Below are 17296 nucleotides of genomic sequence, written 5' to 3'. Positions count from 1 at the left end.
GTTGACCAGGCTTGGCACACCTTTCATCCCAGCATTTGAGAAAACAGTGGCAGGCAGATCTCTATGAGTTTCAGGACAGCCTGGTCTACATAGTAAGTTCCAGCCCAGCCAGAGCTACAATATTGAGGCCCTGTGTCAAAATAAAATAAAATGAAATAATTTTTAAAAATTTAACATGATTTCTATAAAGAAATAAATAAATTGTATGCAAAGCATTGAAGTCTTCATTGTCTTTATACTGATATGTCAACCAGAGGATACTGGGATAACGCTTTTCAGTTTCAGTCTAAAATTCTATACTTGGAGATTGTTATTAATCATCATTAATCATTGTTTTTGTTGATTGAGAGATAGTCATTTTTCATTGTTCATAGAAAGACAGCAGTAGATATTACCTAAAACTGAACAATCCAGAAATACAATTATATTTAGTTAACACAGGTGGATGTATTGATATCTGAATATTGATCAAATAAGGTTTAAGTGCTAAGAATTGAATGTGCTTATCTCTGAGCAAGAGAATGTGATGTCTATATCTTTAAAATAAAATAGCCATATTAAATACAGCTTTGACTTAAAAGTTTTAATTTAAAATTAAAAAGGAAAACATTCTTTCTAGCTGCACAGAAAGAGTTGGTACAAAAGATGAAAGAGTGAAGGCAGGAAGAGAAGACCTTCTGGCTGGGGCAGCAGCATGGGGGTGGAGCAGAGAGTGGCTTTGTTGGAGGCATGTGCAGCATTTTGTTCATAGGTGACCAAATGGAATGTGTAGGCAGTGAGTATTTTCCCCTGGAACCAGAAGAAAATACAACCAGACTGAAAATAACAGTTTAACATTGTAGTTAGAGCCACCAAAGTTGAAGGAAGTTTTAAAAAAACAAAACAAAACTTTGTAAAGGGTAAAGAAGTGAGTTTCTGAGCTAGAATTTTTCTGAACTTCCTGCCTTTGTTGAGGCAGAAAATGACCTCAAAACATTGTTAACCTGTCTAGGTAAGAATACAGGCATCACTTAAGGAACACAGAGACATAGGTGTATACACATTTTGTAAAGACAGACAGATCTTGCAACCAGAAACCTAACAGTTATTTTTTAACGTATATTCTATTCTGATTTTTTCTATTATTTATTGACAAAGATATAATGAATGTTTCTTTTGAAATAATTCTAGAAAACTTTACTTCCATATTAGCACCCTATTTTTAAATACTGATTTTTTACAAAATATTTATAACACACAGAATCTAATTTAATACTTTTTTCAACTAATAAGTTAAATATTATTTTTCTATCCCTTTCTAAGTTGTAAAAACTAAAGATGTATTACGGTAAGAAGAAATGGGGGCTAGAGAGGTAGCTCCAAGATCAAGAGTACTTACTGCCCTTTTCAAAGACCTGGATGTGGTTCCCAGTATCCACGTTGTAGGTTGTAACCATCTATATCTCTAGTTCCAGGGAATTCAGTGCCTTCCTCTGTTCTCTGTGGACACAGGCATGCATGTGGTACATAGACATACACATGGGCAAAACACTCATACACATATGTAGCAACTCAGTTAAGAGTGGTCCTCTCTCCACTCAACTCTACTGATACAGTGAGTTTTTAATGTTTTACACACAGGTGAATGGGCTAAATATGACCTTAAAAATTAATGGTCAGCCCTGTGTTTTAGCATTTTTTATTTGATCAGCAGTCATGTCCCTCTGAGAAGACCACCTTAACAGGTCTGAAGAGTAGAAGAAATATTGCTTAAATGTAAAGAAATTCTTTGCATTTTACTTAATACTAATACACAACTATTTAGAAGACAATACTAGTATTAGTGCAAATATAATATAAGCATTAAAAATTTCAAAATAGATCAAAATTTATTATATAGATAAGTTTTATCTTCTCTGATCCTTTAATACCAAATCCTTACGATTTGAAATTTTTATTTTTACTTTTTTTTTTTTTCCAGAACAGGGTTTGAATCAAGGGTGTTGTGCATGTCAGGCAAGTGGTCTAGTACTGAGCAACATCTCCAGTTATTTGCCTTTTAAATAGAACAGATTAAGATAGGAACAAACATTGCTACAGATGAGTATATGGGGAGTACTATTACCAGTTAGAATATTTTACTAATAGACTTTTATTATTTTAAAAAGTTAAACATCAAGTTATTTAGATTCTTTTAATCTTAAGAAATCCTGAATTCCATCACTGCTTACAAGTTTGTGCTGTTAAAGCAATGAAGTACAGCACACCCACTTTGAATGGGCAGTTGCTTATAAAGTTAAATAGTATGCTACTCCTAGGTTTTCATCCAACAGATATAAAACCATTTGCCTGTTCAGAAATTGAACATATACATTTATTACATTTATTTTGATAACCTAAAGTTGACAAATGCCTATTAGTGAACAAATGCCCGGTGGAATACTGTCAGCAGACTAAAAAGAGCTCTAGTGAAGAATGGGCTGTCACCTGCGGATTCATTAACTGTTCTAGCATCAAATCTGAAGTCTTACAGGACTCTCACAGTGTTATACCTTAAAATCAAGAACCATGAGATGACAACAGACTCAAACATAAAAGAAGGTCTGTCAAAGGGTCAGCTGCCAGCCAGGCTAGATCTGTGGCATATGCCAACGTGTAAAAAAGAGCCTGGGCGCAGTGCTGCATGGCTAAGCCCGTCACTGAAGCAGATGATGAAAAGGATCACAAGTCTGAGGCTAGCCTAGTCTACAAACCAAGCTCTTGTCTCAAACAATAAGCTAGGAAAGTTGTTCAAAGAGAATAAATACCCGCCATGCACAGGGCTCTCAGTCTCAGAAGCAGGATGCACACATTCTCAGAAGTTGCTGGTTTTCAAACACCAAAAGGTTCATTGCCTGTTTTTGTATTTCCAATTTAATACTTTAACATTTTAATATCTACTGGGCATATTTACTGTGACATTTTTCCTGATAACAGCATGTCTGTCTGATGATGTATGACATATTTATTTCCTAGGAAATAGTTTTCTGGAAATGCTAATCTAAATCAACAACTAACCTGAATCTTGGGGTCAATTCCTATACAAACACGCTAGAACATACCACACAGACTCTCAGCATGGCCTGATGTCAGCAAGCTATGACATCAGCAAGGCCTGGAACAAGTGATTGTCTCTTCTGAGGTTTGTTACTTAAATTTCTTTTTAGGAAACTTGGCAAGGAAATGTAACAAAGGTAAGCAGTGCCCACCTTAGAGTCCATCAATAAGAAGGAAATGGAAATTTTCGATTTCCAGCACTTTCTCAAGTTACCACTGCATCAGATTTTATGTTCAGTCAATTCTCTTTGAATACCTTATAGTAATTAATACTCAGAGCAGTTATATATGTAGCTTATTAAGCTCATTATTATAGATTTTGCTGGTTTCATTGTTTTTTTTTTCTGATAGATTTTTCTACGTTAATATACATTTCACTTTTTCAAGTTTTTTTAAAAAGCCAGATTATGATTTTTACAGATCTTTTTATACCTTGAAGGAAGTGTGGAGGCTTTACCATGGTGCCCTGAATGCATAGGACTTCTTTTGTATGAAGTTTGAAAACTAAAAGTCAGGTTTTATGTTACTGTTTAGTTCCTCTTTACCTCTGCTATTTTTGTATAATGAACATGAGATGTTGCATTATGATATGGTTCAGGGTTTTCTTTAGTGTGAGTATGCTAATTACACTGTGTATTTTTCAAATAAATTGATTGAAATCCAGCCACACTTTCCACGGCAGTCAACTATAGCTCTCAAGTTTTCCACTCCAGATACCAACATGCTGAGGGTACAGTTAAAGTTATTTTAAAGATCCTAAAAAGCCAAAACAATCTTAAGTGAAAAGAACAAAGATACTTGTACAAAATAGGACTTCAAAATATACTGAAAATTCTAGTGATGAGATAGCTTTCTTTGTATTTGCATGACATACAGCATACCTAAGGACTGTAATAAACAACCCTGCCCATCTGTAGACAGCCAGTTTTCAAAAGAGTTGCTAAACACATATAGTGGAGGAAGGACAGTCTTCTCAATAGACAATGTTGGAACCATTGGACAGCTATAGTTAGAAGAATGAAAATAGACTCCTTCTTACCAGTTCTAAAAACTACTCAAAGCTGTTTGAAATTTAAGTATAAAATACAAAAGAACTAAAAGAAAACAGAAAAGGGCTAGATAGTGGTGGTACACACCTTTAATCCCAGCACTCAGGAGATAGAGACAAATGGATATCTGTGAGTTCAAGGCCAACTTGGTGTACAGAGTGAGTTCTAGGACTGGCTCTAAAGCTACATAGAGAAACCCTGTCTCAAAAAAATAAAAAAATAGAAAATAAAAAAAAGAATGAATGAAAAAAATAAAAGAGAAAACACAGAGAAATGCTTCAGGACTTTGGAGTGAACAACTGTTTTTTGACAGCAAATAAAATCAATTAATTAAATTACATCAAACTAAAAAAGTTTCTGCCAGCAAAGAAAATGTCAGAGTGAAAAGTCAACCTGTATAAACTGTGCATCCATCAGATGTTCATACCAGAAGAAACTATGAGAGCTGGCAAGTAGATAATCTGACTTAAAACTTGTAGACCTACTGTGTTTGTTACTTTATGTTGCTGCAAACACCATAACCAAAAGCAGCTAATATAAGAAGAGTTTATTTTGTCTTACAGTTATGGGAGAGTCCATAATAGGGGGAGTGGTAATGGCTGTAGGCAGCCAGGGCAGGAAACTTAGAGATCAGATCTCCAACCAGAAACACAGAGAAGAAAAAGTGAACTGGAATTGGTGTGGGTCTATAAACCCCTAAAATTTATCCCCAGAAATGTCCTTCCTTTAGCAGTGTTCCATGTCTGAAAATATTCAAGTTGGTGAACCTATAAAGAACATTTCCTATTTGAATCCATAGATGTTTTCTTCAAAAGGAAAATAAATGGTGAACAGATTGTGACAAATATAGTTAAATCATCATTAAACCACCCAAGGAATGTAAATGAATCCACAGTCAGGCATCACCACACCCCAGTAAGAATGATTGCCCTCCCTAAAAGACAAAAGACAGTGAGTGCTGACAAAAGCATGAAAGAAAAGGAAACCTTCTCACAGTTAATGGGGATGTAAATTAATATGGCCATTGTGGAAAGCACTTTGAAGGATCTAGAGTTTAAAGATAGAACTAGTATATGAACCAGTAGGCCCACTACTGGGTAATTCTACAAAAGAAATAAAGCCAGCATGCTGAAGAAACATCTGTACTGCTGTGTTTAGTGAGCACTGTCATAACAGCTAGAATAAGTAAACGGTCTGTTGGTCAGTGATAGATGAATAAAGAAAACATACAGGCACATCATGATAGCATCTAAAAGAATGCTACCATGACAGCTGAATAATGTGGATGGATCCTGATAATACATGAAATAAAGATTCATACTAACAATCTCACTCATGTGGAACATAACTTGTTGGTCTCAGAAATTGAAAGTAGAATGGTGGTTACTAGACATTAAGAGAAGACTAGGGGAGTTTAGAGATGGGTACTGAGATAGAGTTAGATTGGAGTAAGATGCTTGAGTGTGAAATCACTGAGGGGGTGGCTATAAATAAATTATTATAATGCTTGATGGAAGGGTTGTTGACTCATTACCAGTAAGAAGTGGTGGGTAGTTTTGCCTAATTACAAGATTTCATGAGTGCATGTGTGGAAATTCTACATGGTAGCTATGCTTTCCATACAAAGAAATAAAAGCATAAGCAGCCAAACACTGTTAAAAATTGCCCTTGTTTTCTAATATTATGTTGTTGAAAACAAAGAGTAATTTGTATTTTCTAATTGCAAATGTTTCAGTTGTTCATTAGTGAAACAAATATGTATATACAAAAAGAAATTGTCAAATTAGTACAATTTTTATGTATATAGGGAAAAAAGAATCATATTTATCTATGACCAGCCATTATAAGCAAATATACCTTAATCACTTTTTATGCTTAAATATTTTTAAGAAACAGCCTTGAAAATATCATCAATCTTTTTAATGTCTAATTTGTACTGAATCGAGTTGATTTCAAGACAATGATGTTTATGACAGTGATGTTGAATGCCATGATGCTGCTGAGATTAATTCCTAAAGTGAAGAAAAGGTGTGATTCTGAGGAGTGAGCACCCTAAGCCTTCAGGAATACTGTTCACAGCACATAGCAAGTGCCTACAACACTAGCAACACCTGGTACCCCTCCTCTCACATCCAGCTGCTTCTGTATTTTTCACAACTCACAAGCAACAAAAATAGTTTTCATCTTGCATTTCCTTGACTTCTTAATAAAATATAACATTCTTTCTAGTGATTCCTACTTTAACATCTTCTTTTAAGAACTAAGTATTAATAATTTCATGGTTAAATATGTTCTCATCAGCTTGCTTTATTCAAGGCATGAGCATAAATAAGTGATATCTGCATCCGTTGTAAAGTCTTTAAAAATACTATGAAGGTATGATTGATTCACAGTAAGATGCACATGTGTAGAGTAAAGTGTTGAAATAAGAGCGGCGGGGCTGCGTCCCCAACACCCCGGCCACTTGGCTAGCTCATGCCCAAAATAATAACACACAAACTGTATTCATTTAAGAACTGCTTGGCCCATGAACTCTAACCCTTACAGGCTAATGTGTGTAAGCACCCCAAGGTGCGCTTACCGGGAAGAGTCTAGCCTCCGTCCATCCTGGTGTCTCTGCTCCAGAGAGCAGAGCAGTTGGGTCTCTCCGGAAGCAGAGCAGAGTCTGACCTCACTTCCTCTTCTGCCCAGAATTCTATTCTGTTTCCTCCTCCCCCCTATGTTCTAAGCTATGAGGCCAAGCAGTTGGTTTATTATAATTAATCAATTACCTTCCCCCATCATTTCCCCTTTTTCTGTTTAAACAAAAAAAAAGGAAGGCTTTAACTTAACATAGCAAAATTACATATAACAAAACAGTTATCAAATAAAAATTACAATTACAATAATCTATATCATAACTAAGGAAAACTATAACTATAACTAACTATTCTTCAACTCCTTCAAAGATTCCAGAAAGATACAATATTACCTAAGCAAACAAGAAATCCAAAGCTCTAGAAATGACAGAGACATCTCGCTGCCTGTACAGTCACCCAAAGGTGCGCTTACCGGGAAGATTCTAGCCTCCGTCCATCTTGGGTCAGAGCTGCCTGGGAGAGCGGAGCCTGGCGTCTCTGCTCCAGAGAGCAGAGCTGTCAAGTCTCTCCGGGAGCAGAGCAGAGTCTGAGCTCACTTCCTCTTCCTCCCAGCATCCTATTCTGTTTACTCCTCCCACCTATGTTTTAACCTATCAGGGCCAAGGAGTTTCTTTATTGCTTAACCAATGAAATAAACAGATTGATATCTGACACTCTCACATCACTTCCCCTTTTTCTGTTTAAACAAAAAAAGAAGGCTTTAACTTTAATGGAGCAAAATTACATATAACAAAACAGTTATCAATAAAAATTACAATAATCTATATCACAACTAAGGAAAACTATAACTATAACTAACTATTCTTAACTCCATCAAAGACTCCAGAAAGATACAATATTACCTAAGCAAACAAGAAAAAAGCAACTTTCAAACTCTAGAAATGACAGAGACATCTTGCTGCCTGGACAGTCACCCAAAGTTCCTCTGTACCGTTGGGGCATCCATCTTCGGCCTACAGGCCCATAGTTCCCAGCAGACATTTCCACAAAGCAGGAAATTTCAAAGGCAGTCACTATCTGTTTTTCCTGAAGAATGTCTTGCAGACTCTTTCATAAATCAGGAACCCCGAAAGATCATCTCACCTTTAGGCAAGTTCAGCAGTTCATAGAAGAGAAAGTGGAAAGTACACTTGAACACATTGGCACAGGAGACTACTTCCTAAGTATAACCTCAATAGCTTAGATACTGAGAGAAACAATTAATAAATGGGACCTCCTGAAACTGAGAAAATTCTGTAAAGCAAAAGACACAGTCAACAAGACAAAATGGCAGCCTAAAAAATGGGAAAAGATCTTCTCCAACCCCATATTGGACAGCGGGCTGATCTCCAAAATATACAAAGAACTTAAGAAATTGGTCATCAAAAGAACAAATAATCCAATTAAAAAATAGGGTATAGACCTAAACAGAGAATTTTCAACAGAGAAATCTAAAATGGCTGAAAGACCCTTAAGAAAATGCTCAATATCCTTAGCCATCAGAGAAATGCAAATCAAAACAACTTTGAGGTTCCATCTTACACCTGTAAGAATGGCCAACATCAAAAACACTGATGACAACTTATGCTGGAGAGGTTATGGGGTAAAGGGAACACTCCTCCATTGCTGGTGGGTGTGCAAACTGGTACAGCCGCCTTTGGATATCAGTATGGCTATTTCTCAAAAAATTAGAAAATAACCTTCCTCAAGAGCCAGCAATACCACTTTTGGATATATACTCAAAGGATGTTCAACCATACTATATGGACATATGCTCAACTATGTTCATAGCAGCATTGTTTGTCATATCCAGAACCTGGAAACAATCTAAATGTCCTTTGATGGAGGAATGGGTAAGGAAAACATACATTTACATTTTGGAGTACTACACAGCAGAAAAAGATAATGATATCTTGACATTTGCGGACAAATGGATGGAGCTAGAAAACATCATACTGAGTAAGGTAACCCAGACCCAGAAAGACAAATATCATATTACTCACTCTTAAATGGCTTTTAGACATAAAACAAAACAAAACAAACAAAAACAGAAAAACTAACCTACAAGTCACAATCCCAGAGAACCTAGGCAACAAAGAATACCTTAAAAGAGAAATACATGGATCTAATCTACATGGGACGTAGAAAAAGACAAGATCTCTTGAGTAAATTGGGAGCATGGTTACTATGGGAGAAGGCAGAAAGGGGGGAGAGAAGAAGGGAGGGGAGCAGAGAAAAATATATAGCTCAATTAGAAAATGTATCTTAATTATGTTATAATAAAAAATAATAATTGTAAGTTAAGAGAAATACAATGGAGACTCTCTTCTCCATTATACCCAGCATCAAGCCCCTGCCTCCTGCATCATAGTTATCCAACTCCTGTGCTTTCCTGTCTCTTTGGGATTTTCAGTATTGTTTTAAAGAATTTTATTTTTATTTTATGTGTATATGTGTTTTGTCTGCTTGCATACCACTCACATGTCTGGTGCCTGTGGAAGCCTCTGCAACTGGAGTTAGAGACAGTTGTGACCTGCCACATTAGGGCTAGGAATCAACCCAAACCCTCTGGGAGATCAAACAGTGCTCTAAACATCTGAGCCTTCTCTCCAGCCTCATTGGGATCTATTTTTATGAACTTATTTGTGGTGTTTTTGAAAGATTCAATTATCTGTTTCATTCTTATTTTTATTGCTTTATGTAGAAGGATAATTTTGATCTCTGATACTCTGTCTTGATGAAAAGTGAAAACTGTGCCTTTTAATTGTACTCAATTGTGATTTTTTACACCTCCCCCCAGTATAAAGTTTCATCAGTCTTGAACTCAATGGTTTTTGTTGTTGATATTTCTTAGAAAAGCATCTGTACTTAAAAGCTTATAAAAATATTTGTTAATATTTTTCCAAAGATCTTGTCCTTTTTATTCAAACACAGTCACCTTTTTTTTCCGTTTATTTATTTATTAAAGATTTCTGTCTCTTCCCCGCCACCGCCTCCCATTTCCCTCCCCCTCCCCCAATCAAGTCCCCCTCCCTCATTAGCCCAAAGAGCAATCAGGGTTCCCTGCCCTGTGGGAAGTCCAAGGAATACCCACCTCCATCCAGCTGTAGTAAGGTGAGCATCCAAACTTCCTAAGCTCCCACAAAGCCAGTACGTGCAGTAGGATCAAAAACCCATTGCCATTGTTCTTGAGGTCTCAGTAGTCCTCATTGTTCACTATATTCAGTGAATCCTGTTTTATCTTAGGCTTTTTCAGACCCAGGCCAGCTGGCCTTGGTGAGTTCCCAATAGAACATTCCCATTGTCTCAGTGTGTGGGTGCACCCCTCATGGTCCTGAGTTCCATGCTCGTGCTCACTCTCCTTCTGCTCCTGATTTGGACCTTGAGATTTCTGTCTGGTGCTCCAATGTGGGTCTCTGTCTCTGTCTCCTTTCATTGCATCAGGAGGATGCCTATATGTTTTTCTTTGGGTTCTCCTTATTTAGCTTCTCTAGGATCACTAATTATAGGCTTAATGTCCTTTGTTTATGGCTAGAAAACAAATATGAGTGAGTACATCCCATGTTCCTCTTTTTGGGTCTGGCTTACCTCACTCAGGATAGTGTTTTCTATTTCCATCCATTTGCCTGCAAACTTCAAGAAGTCCTTGTTTTTTACTGCTGAGTAGTACTCTAATATGTATATATTCCATACTTTCTTCATCCATTCTTCAATTGAAGGGCATCTAGGTTGTTTCCAGGTTCTGGCTATTACAAACAATGCTGCTATGAACATAGTAGAGCATATACTTTTGTTGTATGATAAGGCCTCTCTTGGGTATATTCCCAAGAGTGGTATTGCTGGGTCCATGGGTAGGTTGATCCCGAATTTCCTGAGAAACCTCCACACTGCTTTCCAGAGTGGTTGCACAAGTTTGCATTCCCACCAGCAATGGATGAGTGTACCCCTTTCTCCACAACCTCTCCAGCAAAGGCTATCATTGGTGTTTTTGAGTTTAGCCATTCTGACAGGTGTAAGATGGTATCTTAAAGTTGTCTTGATTTGCATTTCCCTGATCGCTAAGGAAGTTGAGCATGACCTTAAGTGTCTTTTGGCCATTTGAACTTCTTCTGTTGAGAATTCTCTGTTCAGCTCAGTGCCCCATTTTATAATTGGGTTGATTAGCCTTTTACGGTCTAGTTTCTTGAGTTCTTTATATATTTTGGAGATCAGACCTTTGTCAGTTGCAGGGTTGGTGAAGATCTTCTCCCAGTCAGTGGGTTGCCTTTGTGTCTTAGTGACAGTGTCCTTTGCTTTACAGAAGCTTCTCAGTCTCAAGAGGTCCCATTTGTTCAATGATGCTCTTAATGTATGTGCTGCTGGGGTTATACAAAGGAAGTAGTCTCCTGTGCCCTGTGGAAAGTCCAAGGTCCTCCCCCCTTCACCCAGGTCTAGGAAGGTGAACATCCAAACAGCCTAGGCTCCCACAAAGCCAGAAAATGAAGTAGGATCAAAACCCCATGCCATTGTCCTTGGCTTCTCATCAGCCCTCATTGTTTGCCATGTTCAGAGAGTCCAGTTTTATATTAATTATTGTTTAAACAATATATTTGAAATCTAGTTATCAGGTGGAACATTTTCAGAGACTCTGCTTCTGTTTGACTACAAGAGCAGAGATGCAGGTAGCCACTCATACAGCATCACAGCATCTCTTCCCAAGTCCAGCCCAGAGTAGTAGAGAAAATCCTGTCCATAGAAAATTGAACAGAAAATGCATGCAGCAATCATTAATAGCTTAAAACCCATTTCTTACCACTCATTAAAGTCATAAATAGGAAAACATTGTTCAAAAGCTTTTATAATTTTATTGTGTATTAACATGGTATCAACTACTTTCTAATTATTCTTTGTTCTTGAATATTTTAGAAAGTTACTGTTCAAGTCACATACATCATAATGCGGAATTCTTCATCAGTACCACCAAAAGATGAAGGTAAGACAAGCCATGCTGCAGAAGATGCCACTGTACACATTATAATAGAGCAATTTCAGTTGATATATTTATGTCTCCACTCTCTAGTCATGAGGTGACATATTTCCTAGAATTAAAATCAAAACCTCCAATTTCATATAAATGTTCATTTCCTTTGGTAAATTAATCTAGTGACTATGGATTCCCAGGTTACCAGGACATGATAAGTATCTGTCTCCTTTCCTAAGCTGAAAGCCAACTCATTCCATGCAGAACTGAGAGGCCAACCCACCACTGCCAGTTAGCTGGAGGTAATAGATGTCACTGGGATTAAGGGTATGACTTCACTGGCAGAATGACCCAGGTATCTTAATAAGTGTGGCATTCATGCCTCATACATATTTATATTCATACACACACAAAGGCATACATATGTAGAGAGATGATGTTTACTTATATAATTACCCGTTTTGTCTCATACCATTCAAAATGAAGTCTATGATAAAAATTAATTTTCCTTCATGAAACCTATAAAATATATATATATATATACCATAATTTTAAAATTACTTCTTTTATTTTGAGATTATAAAACACTTAAATCATTTTCCCCTTTCCTTTCTTTCCTCCAAAGTCTTCCATATACCCCTTCTTGATATCTTTTAAATTCATGGCCTCTTTTTTCATTAATTATATCCATTTATATATATGTTCCAAAATATAACCTCTGTCTGTATAATATTTATATGTGCAAATTGAGGGCTGACCATTTGGTATTGGATAAATGATCTGCTTTTTCATGTGGAAGACTTTTCTCCCACTTTGGCTTGTCTATGGCTTTTAGAGTTTTTTTGTTGGTTGTTTTTTTTGTTTTGGTTTTAGTTGTGGTTTTGGTTTTTGGTTTTTCAAGACTGGGTTTCTCTTGTAGGTTTGGACCTTGTCTCGGAACTACCTCTTATAGACCAGGCTGGCCTCGAACTCACAGAGATCTGCCTGCCTCTTATTTCTGAATGCTGGGATTAAAGGTGTGCACCACTGCCGTGCTGCTACTCTTGTCCCTGTTTAGCTCATGTTTGCATGGTCATGCTGGTGAGACTTTATGGGTGTAGCTTCTGACAATTACTAGAAGACACAGTCTCAGTAAACTCCCTTATACTTTGGTTCTTACATCTTTCCACACCCTCTCCTTGTACTAATGTTCTACAATCCTTCCACAGTGTTTCTTGTACTTTAGGTGTAGGAATGTTTTGTAGATGTATCCATTGGAACTGGGCACCACAGCTCTTGCATTTTGATTGACTGTAGTTTTCTGTAGTAGGCTTTGATAGCTAAAGTTTCCTTGATGAGAAGTGAAGACTACACTTATCTTTGACTGTACTTATCTAAGACTAATGCTTAGATGGTTGTTAGGGATTATACTGGTTTAGTAAATTAGTGGGTGTAGGTTCTTTTCCAATATCTGTGGTTCACTAGCACTGTATAGTTGTCTAGGTTTCCAGGAACAGGCATGGTTTCCCCCCTGTTGAGCAGGTCTTACGTTCAATTCAAGAGCTATTGGTTACTGCCAAGGTATGAATGTCACTGCTGCACCCATAAGGTTATTGTGACATGCTGGCCCTTGATGTGGTTCATAAGTGTCATAGCTGTATAGGACTGTTGGTTTTCCCTCTGGGAACTTCCCTGGTACTATCTGATACCATGAAAATAGTCCTCAGGGAAGAGTCATTCCGGTCATTTTCAACTCAGAGGTCTCTGGGCCCTGTTTCTGAAGTACATGGTGTCTGCAGCAGTCAGGAATTACTTTCTACCTCTAGGGGTAGCAACCAAAGACAATAACAATAGGCCGTGTATTTAAGGAATCTCTTGGACAGTCCTAGCTAAGAACTCAAAAATAAGTTCATCTCATGTATGGTCTTAGGTTTTTGTTAGGTTTTCTTTGGCTTTTGGAGGAAACATTTTCAGTACAGATGAATAAAGTTCATTAAAACTTCATAGGTATATTTATAGAAATAATTACATGTATTATAGTTCTTTAAGTAAGTAGTTAGTAGTATGATTCCTTTTGACTTATATGATTCCTTATTCCCCAGACATCTTTGTTTTTCTGAGTCTGTTAAGATGATCATGTGATTTGTGGCTTTAAGTACATTTATTTATTTTATTATATTTATAAATTTGTATATGTTGAAACATCCCTGCATTTCATGGCTAAAACCAACTTAGTCATGGTGTATAATCTTTTTTATATATGTTTGTAAGTATTTTATTGAGCAGTTTTGAGTCTATGTAATGGTATGAAAATACCATTGACATTTGCATTTTCATTTTTGTTTGTCTTGCCTGTTTTTTTTTTGTTTTGTTTTTTTGCTTTGCTGTAGGTCTTCCTTGAAAGTCTGGTAGAATTCTGCTGTGAATCTATCTAGTCCTGGTCTTAGTTTGTAAGTATTTTATTGAGCAGTTTTGAGTCTATGTAATGGTATGAAAATACCATTGACATTGGCATTTTCATTTTTGTTTGTCTTTGCCTGTTTTTTTGTTTTTTGCTTTGCTGTAGGTCTTCCTTGAAAGTCTGGTAGAATTCTGCTGTGAATCTATCTAGTCCTGGTCTTAGTTTGTAAGTATTTTATTGAGCAGTTTTGAGTCTATGTAATGGTATGAAAATACCATTGACATTGGCATTTTCATTTTTGTTTGTCTTTGCCTGTTTTTTTGTTTTTTGCTTTGCTGTAGGTCTTCCTTGAAAGTCTGGTAGAATTCTGCTGTGAATCTATCTAGTCCTGGTCTTACTAAAGCTAGAAAGCTTTTTACTACAACTTTAATCTCCTCACTTGGTATGGGTATGTTTAGGTTGTTAACTTCTTGGTTTAATTTTGGTGGTTTTGCAGAATCTATAAGTTCATGTATTTCTTTTAGATTTTTCAGAGTATAGGTTTTTAAAGCATTCCCTTATGATATTCAGAATATCTTTGGTGATTGTTATAATGTTTCCCTGTTCATTTCTGGTCCTGTCTCTTTCTTTTGCTTAGTTTGTTTATTGTCACAAAGAACCAGATCTGAGAATTATTGCTTCTTTGTATTATTTTCTTTGTTTCTATTTCATTAATTTCTGTTCTGATTTTTAATATATTTTGCTGTCCACTGAGTTTTGATTTGGTTTGTTTTTTTTTTTCAAATTTTTGAGTTGCACCATCAAACCATTTTTTTGTGATTTTTTCTGTGTGTTGTTTTGTTTGTTTTTAAATGTAGGCACTATAAATTTTCCTCATAGGACTGCTTTCAGTGGTTTTGAGTACTGTGTTTTCGTTTCATTTAGTTTCAGGAAGCTTTTTATTTCTTTCTTGATTTCTTTGCCCCATTCATCATTCAGTAATGAACTGTTTAATCTCTATGAGTTTATATATTTGCTCGAGATGTGTTTGTAAGCACCTCAGGCAAGAAGGTAGCCAGGCCCTGCAACTGAGGACCTTCAACTACCAGGGTCTGCCTACAAAACCCTATAATGGCCATAATGGCCAGACCCAGCCCCTTAAGACTCAGACAAACAAGCTCTACCCTACAGAGTAAAAAGGTCAAGATCAGATCACAAAGCCCATCAGTTCCTAAGCTCAGCCACCCTGGAAACTCTGGCTCTGAGAAACTCTATATAAAACCTGCCTTCTGCTCAGCTCTTTGCTGCTTTTTGCCCTAGCAGAGTCAGTTACCATATTGTGTCTTTTCCAAAAATATCTTATGTCAAGTTCATTGCTCAGCATGACTTTGGGGTACTCCTCGGCTCCTGACTGCCAGCATGCCTTTGCCCTCAGAGATGTAGCACTTACATTGGTGTTGTGACTCAGATAGGTTCTCCTGGTGCTTGTGCTCCCCCTCAGGGTGTAAACCACACTAGGGTCTTATCCTTCATCTTTAGTCCACCCACAACAGACTCGCATGCTGATGTACTGATTGACACTCTACCCACCAGCAGCAATTTGGTAAGTTTCCCCTTTGGTCATTGTAAATGCTTCTCTGAGTCTGCAACTCTCTGGAACTCTTAGAGTCAGAGGTACCCCCAGCCATGATCTTTAAGGCTGTGGCTGACCCTCTTCATCTGATCCCATTACCCCATCCTTAGAACCGTGCAGTTTCCTTAGGCCCAGTTGGACTGTTGCACCCCTTTCCTGCTCTCTTCTCCTACCTTCCCTTCGAAGCTGCCATAATCCCACAGCTTCTGTAGGCCCTTGGCTTTTGTGACTCTATTCTCCAACTCTTTCTCATGGTTGAGCTCATTACAGACCTCAGTTTTTCATCACCTTATGACATGTCTTCAGACCTCATTGAAAGCCCTGGTTCTAAGTGCTGAGTCACTACATCAGGCTATTAGACTGTTGTTTTATGCTGTTCCACTTCAATTAAAAGCTGGCTCTGAAGGTGGGTGTGCTTCCCCATTCTCTAGACCCAAGCATGCTTGTTAAAAGGTTTCCTCTGAAATGTCTGTCCCGTATCAGGCAAGCCACCTGACTTTGTTACAGAGAAAGGAAAGACAAACAAAATAAGGGGCAGACTATTACCAGTGGGGACCATTGCTACACATCTCATGCTCTCTTGGTTTTAGTCCAACTCTCTAAAACTTTTGCTAAGGTATATGTTATCTCAAGATTTGTAAGACTATTGTGTAAATTATCTGTATCTCAAGATTTGTAGACATTTTGGGTATGATTAAAAATCTGTAAAATTTGTAACAAAAGGGTTAACTTAAAACTTATCACACCAGGGTTGATAGTTAAAAATCTATACATAAGTGATCTTAAAGGAAACATGTGGCTTGCCACCATTTTTGGTGTTGTTTACCCCCCCCCCCAATCTGGATAGAGATAGCCACGTTGCTGATAGCCATCTCTGCTACAGATGGAAAAGATGGATTTTTTGCCATGTGACTTCACTCCCTTCTTGATTAAAAGTAACCACATAGTATAAACCAGGAAGAAAAATCCTTGTAGCTATGAAGCCCAAACCAAATGATTCCACCACTATTATCAATCACTCTAATGAGCCTCCTTATTGGCCTCAACTCACAGTCTCAGGCCTCTTTAGGTTCCCTTTGTTCCTCCTCAGAAATGAACCAGTCAAATCAAGTCTTGTTGAGGGAGCTGCGGGCCGCTTCCTGCTACCCAGCTCCCGGCCGCTTGGCTAGCTTATGCCCTGAAATAACAACACACAAACTGTATTTGTTTAAACACTGCCTAACCCATTATATCTAGCCTCTTCTAGGCTAATTCTCACATATTAATTTAGTCCATTTCTAATAATCTGCGTAGCACCACTAGGTGCACTTACCGGGAAAGATTCAGCATGTCTGACCTGGCGGCTTGCTCTGACCCTGAGAGGAGCTGCATGATTTCTGAGCTCACTTCCTCTTCCTCACAGCATTCTGTTCTGTTTACTCCGCCTATCTAAATTCTGCCCTATCAGATGGGCCAAGGCAGTTTCTTTATTAGCCAATGACCTTCCTCCATCAAAGTCTCTCAGGTTCCCACCTTTCAACCTACTGGCAGCCCTTAGTCCTCCTGTTACTCACTCCCACTCCACCATGGCACCCCCTTTACTCCCTACCACCACAGCCTAAA

At 37.5% G+C, this 17296-nt stretch overlaps 1 protein-coding gene across 9 annotated transcripts in view; it reads left to right on the top strand.

The window, feature by feature from the left end:
• Znf438 (zinc finger protein 438) overlaps positions 1–17296 on the top strand; it is a 144649-nt gene that overhangs the window by 86872 nt on the left and 40481 nt on the right. For 8 of the 9 annotated variants that reach the window (XM_050152543.1, XM_050152540.1, XM_050152539.1 and 5 more), the window contains one exon: positions 11648–11714. In XM_050152543.1, the coding sequence (XP_050008500.1) occupies positions 11678–11714 (37 nt within the window). In that variant the 5' untranslated portion in view covers positions 11648–11677. Of the gene's footprint in view, positions 1–9766; positions 9857–11647; positions 11715–17296 lie in introns of all 9 variants that reach the window. The other variant, XM_050152545.1, reaches the window with a different exon arrangement.

The sequence above is a fragment of the Alexandromys fortis genome, unplaced genomic scaffold (assembly GCF_014885135.2).
Source record: "Alexandromys fortis isolate MF-2015 unplaced genomic scaffold, M_Fortis_MF-2015_v1.1 scaffold_54, whole genome shotgun sequence".
Taxonomy (NCBI): domain Eukaryota; kingdom Metazoa; phylum Chordata; class Mammalia; order Rodentia; family Cricetidae; genus Alexandromys; species Alexandromys fortis.
Note: the sequence above shows the minus strand (reverse complement) of the source record. Positions and strands in the feature narration are given on the sequence as shown.